Genomic DNA, 5,491 nt, shown 5'->3' on the forward strand with positions numbered 1-5,491 from the left:
TTTTTTTGGTAGAAACAGGGTTTCACCATATTGGCCAAGCTGGCCTCCAGCTCCTGGCCTCAAGTGATCCACCTGCCTCAGCCTCTCAAAATGCTGGGGTTACAGGTGTGAGCCACCATGCCCAGCCAAAATTATGAGAGTTCAAATTGAATAGTGAGGCACTTATTCTGCAAAGCGCTTTGAACTTAAGAGTTCCACAATGCCAGGTAAAAAAAGTAAAGAGAAAGGGTGTCTCCAATCTCAATAACATAACTTCTTCTATTCTTCTTAGGAATGTTCCTGGCAGACATAATTGAGAAATACTTTGTTTCCCCAACCCTATTCCGAGTCATCCGATTGGCCCGTATTGGGCGCATCTTGCGTCTGATCAAAGGCGCCAAAGGGATTCGTACCCTGCTCTTTGCCTTAATGATGTCCTTGCCTGCCCTGTTCAACATCGGCCTTCTGCTCTTCCTGGTCATGTTCATCTTCTCCATTTTTGGGATGTCCAATTTTGCATATGTGAAGCATGAGGCTGGTATCGATGACATGTTCAACTTTGAGACATTTGGCAACAGCATGATCTGCCTATTTCAAATCACAACCTCGGCTGGTTGGGATGGCCTGCTGCTGCCCATCCTAAACCGCCCCCCTGACTGCAGCCTAGATAAGGAACACCCAGGGAGTGGCTTTAAGGGAGATTGCGGGAACCCCTCAGTGGGCATCTTCTTCTTTGTAAGCTACATCATCATCTCCTTCCTAATTGTCGTGAACATGTACATTGCCATCATCCTGGAGAACTTCAGTGTAGCCACAGAGGAAAGTGCGGACCCTCTGAGTGAGGATGACTTTGAGACCTTCTATGAGATCTGGGAGAAGTTCGACCCCGACGCCACCCAGTTCATTGAATACTGTAAGCTGGCGGACTTTGCAGATGCCTTGGAGCATCCTCTCCGCGTGCCCAAGCCCAATACCATTGAGCTTATCGCTATGGATCTGCCAATGGTGAGTGGAGACCGCATCCACTGCTTGGACATCCTTTTTGCCTTCACCAAACGGGTCCTGGGAGATAGCGGGGAGTTGGACATCCTGCGGCAGCAGATGGAAGAGCGATTCGTGGCATCCAATCCTTCCAAAGTGTCTTACGAGCCAATCACAACCACGCTGCGTCGCAAGCAGGAAGAGGTATCTGCGGTGGTCCTGCAGCGTGCCTACCGGGGACATTTGGCAAGGCGGGGCTTCATCTGCAAAAAGACAACTTCTAATAAGCTGGAGAATGGAGGCACACACCGGGAGAAAAAAGAGAGCACCCCTTCTACAGCCTCCCTCCCATCCTATGACAGTGTAACCAAACCTGAAAAGGAGAAACAGCAGCGGGCAGAGGAAGGAAGAAGGGAAAGAGCCAAAAGACAAAAAGAGGTCAGAGAATCCAAGTGTTAGAAGAGAGCAAAAATTCAATATCATACAGATCTAAAGCTCGCAAGTGAAAGATTGTTTACAAACTTCCTGAATATTATCAATGCAGAACAGCTGTGGAGACTCTAACCTGAAGATCTATACCAAACGTCGTCCGCTTACCATGTAACACAGCTGCATCTTGAGCAGTGACCTGCCAAGGGCAAAGGACCCCGCTCCCTAGACTCACAGATTTTCTAATGCTTGGGCAGGTGGTTACTGCATGTTCCACATCAGTCAATGCAACTTAGGACAAAACTAATCAGATACAGAAACAGAAGAGAGGCTGCCGGGACCAGCATATTTCTGTTGCAGCCAAATGGATTTTATTTTTTCATTTTGTTGATTCTCAGAAGCAGAAAGCATCACTTTAAAAGTTTGTTTGTTCATACAAACTATATTTGCATTCTTACATTAGTTAAGCTAAGCAGCAAAAAGAAAACACATACACACACACACACTCACACAGACACTCACATTTAGCCCATGTCATTTAATTGTCAGTTTCTTTGACATAAATTGCATCATCTCCACATGGGCTTCACGTGGTTTGCAGATGGGTGGGGGAAAACAATCAGGTTTCTTCAGGCTGAGGAGGACTTGCTCAGGCCGATTCCAAACATTGTGCTCGTTCAATGCGTAGAGATGATTTGCATGATGGCATGCTGTGATCAGAAGTCATGCATGAGATCCATACACCACAGGACACTACTAACCTAGTCCCCTGCATTGGGTCAGCCTTTGGACAGGACCCAGCCCTGCACCGTTCACTGTATTTGGAGAAAATGGTAAGAGTTCCATACTGGCTACAATTCTTTATTATGAGTTCTTAAAAGTCCTTCACACACCTTCTGGGTAGGGAAACAACCAATTAATTGACTACCACCACCACCAACAAAAAACAAACCCAATCCAACAAGCAGATGGATCCGTTGCGTGTATATGTTTAACAGACATCTCTAACATACAGCCATTGTTGCACATTTTGCAAGATGAACTATTTAATGCTGCTCTGTGTCCAGGACATGGGGGAGACTTTGATCCCAAATGGCTTGTACTATTTATGTCACTGTAAAACCAAATCCTAGGGCTAAAAAAGAAAAATTCATTTGTATATTGCAATATTTATGATGATCGTTTAGCCTTCATACTGGAGAATTGACACTTGTTTGGGGTAGAGATAAAAGTGCTATTCAAAGTAGCACCAGTTATCTCTAGGGGTAATTTGGGGAACTTAAAACGACCTTTCATTGGGAGTTATGGGGTGCTCATTTCATTTCACATCATGTCCTCTGCATTGTGGCTTTCTCCAGGCATGGGTCAATACCGCGAGGGGTTCAGATATTCTGAACGGACCTCTCTCTTCTGCAGAGGGGTCGTCGCATACTCACACACTGCATGATTCTTCCTGCCACCATCACATTTCTCCACCAAGTAGGGCTTCCCTTGCCCACAGAGGTGGGTGAGGGTAGCAGCATTGGGGTTACAGCTGTGGTTTCTTTCATTTATTATTAGAATAATAGTCAGTGGTGGGACCTGAGGGAGAGATGGAGCCGCCTCTAAACCAAGCCCACTTGGTTTCTTTACTGCACTGGTTTTCATGAGAAAGCAATTTAATATTAATTCTTCAGGATGTTCCAGCTTCCCCCAGTGCATTCCCTTGCAGCCAGTTTTGCTATCTGCTTAGCGACCTGCCAGCTGTCATTGGAGTGTGGCTTCTGGGGGAGCGTCATATCTTCCATTCCATCTCCTGCTTTAGGAAAGACAGTTTTTAGTCCAGGGGTTTCTCACCTGATGACTGGATTTCAAAGCCAAGATGCTGCAGTTGAATGTGTCAGGAAGTCTACACAAAGAGTGAAAAGAGACTTTAGCATGTGAACCAAATCAAAATAAATTCTTCCTGAACCATACACTAGAGGGGGAAGAAGAACCAACCCGTAATCAGACACACCGATCTGCCTTGCAGTAGAAGCACTTTGAAGGTAATTTCACAGTCCACCTGACTAGTTTTGTGTAGAACAAACCACAGTAAGTTGGTAAGCAGAGCTTTCTATCTTGTCGGACCACTAGAAACTCTGTCCAGCTCTCTTAAGCCTGCTTCTGCAGCAGCATCCGTAGAATTTTTGTACTACACCCAATACCAGACCGGGAAGGCATATCTTTCAGTGACCCTGCTAACTGCTAGGATGAATGTATAGTAACATGTACAGGCTACATTGTAAACAGCACAAAACAGAAGCTGACATGTGTGGTTATTCTTTTTAAGAGAATTATAAATACTGTAATATATAATTTTATTTTATTGGCATGCCTTTTTGTAAATACAAATTATTAACTTATTAAATAGGAAATGGCTTCTGGCTTATGCCATTGTCATGTTTATTTTTATTTTTTATACTTTTCTTTCTTCTTAGAACTTAGATGCTGTCAGCCAATGTACATCCCCAAACCAGACAGACAGACAAAAAATTTTTTATCGCTAATGGTCTTTTCCAAAACAACAAAAAATATATATTTTTGTTCCAATGTGCAATAAATTCTAACCACGTCTATGCAAGATTTGGCTAAACTTAATAATTGTTCTTAGGTCTTGAGATGGGCAACAGAGCTATAAGATCCCGCTAAGCACACCATGTGCTCAAGCTAGTGATGTCATTAAGCTACTAGAGCATATTGATGAGATTTTTCTGAGATCTGACCTTTTCCCTTCCCCAGCTCCTGACCCCAGCCCAGCAGGCTGTCTCCTCAGTAACACATGGGCCTTGGTGTCTGGCATCCACCAGCCAGCCTCATAGGAAAGAAGCCACCTCCGCTCTAATTGAAGTTTCACATTTTTTTAAAAAGAAGTTTCCCACCTTCTTATCCTTCACCCACTATCCTTCCACCTGCTCACTCACTCACTCACTCACTCACCCATCCTGCTCCACACTTCTTTGGTAGTAAATGACACCATCACCAGCAGTTTACACCCGCAGTTAACAGGCATTGAACCGAAAGAATCAGCGATGACGTTTTTGTGTATCTTCGCTGAGTGGGTAAGTGGCAACGCTTTGCCAAATATTAACGAAGCCAATCAAAAAGCAGCAGCAGCCACAGTATCACTGCACATATATATATAGATATATAAATATAATATAAATATTTATTTTTTGTAGCCAGGTCCTTGGTGCAGTATTTATACTCCACAATCCACCTTTTAAAAAAAGGACAAAAAGCAAAAAGACGTGTGATGCTGTTAATTTAAAATGCAGAGCCAAAGCCACTGAGCCGCAGCTGACGTAGTTGCTGGTTTGTGTGTGAAAAACATTTCCCCCTATTCTTTCCCTGACCTCCTTGTTGCTTAGGATGAGGAGACTCCGTAATTTAAAGCAGATGAGAGCAGGAAGAAACTTCCGTGTTAGCATGGCCTACTCTCACTCCTTTCCAAATGAGCCACTTTTGGTGTCAGAAGTTGGCTAGGGAGAGATTAAAAAAAAAAAAAACAGAAACTCCCAGTCAAAGCCCCTAAAGCGACAGTGCCCAGAGTTCTTTTATTTTTCACTGCAACCAACGTAAACCCGTAAGAGACCAACAGTGAAGATTAGTGTATTAGTGAATGCATGGAGGCCAATGCTGCCCTAATGAGACGTGATAAAAAGTCCATCACTCCTCTAAGCCAAAAGGAAACAAAATAAAAATGACCCTTTTTACTGTACAAGGGAAGCCTGTCTTGGTGTGTTTGTTGCTTGACTATCCCAATTCTTGAGTCCTGGGAGGGGTCTGGGAATTGGGACCTTAGCACATTTAGGGAAAGGAGGGGAATGCAGGGAAGAGAAATCAAAGGGGCTCTCGCAAAGTTCTGGCTGAGAAGTAGAGATTGGAAGAAAAGCAAGGTCCTGACCCCCCAGATCCCCACTCACCCATTGCATGTGGCATTTCCCCCCTACTGGCCGGTGCTTAGAGGCTCATAAACCCCTCCTCACCTAATCCACCTGGCAGAGCCCTCAGAGATGATGTCAGCCAACCCAGCTGGACTGGCCTTACTTCTGCCTTTTTCACCTGTATGTTTAAAAAAAAA

General features: G+C 44.3%; 1 protein-coding gene across 2 annotated transcripts in view; it reads left to right on the plus strand.

Annotated features, from left to right (window-relative positions):
• Nucleotides 1-5,131, plus strand: part of SCN8A (sodium voltage-gated channel alpha subunit 8) — a 96,349-nt gene extending 91,218 nt beyond the window's left edge. For both annotated transcript variants that reach the window (XM_017545694.2, XM_037744723.1), the window contains one exon: nucleotides 272-5,131. In XM_017545694.2, the coding sequence (XP_017401183.2) occupies nucleotides 272-1,419 (1,148 nt within the window). In that variant the 3' untranslated portion in view covers nucleotides 1,420-5,131. The remainder of the gene's footprint in view (nucleotides 1-271) is intronic.
• The last annotated feature ends 360 nt before the right edge of the window (nucleotides 5,132-5,491 follow it).

Source organism: Cebus imitator, unplaced genomic scaffold (genome assembly GCF_001604975.1).
Source record: "Cebus imitator isolate Cc_AM_T3 unplaced genomic scaffold, Cebus_imitator-1.0 Scaffold181, whole genome shotgun sequence".
NCBI classification, from domain to species: domain Eukaryota; kingdom Metazoa; phylum Chordata; class Mammalia; order Primates; family Cebidae; genus Cebus; species Cebus imitator.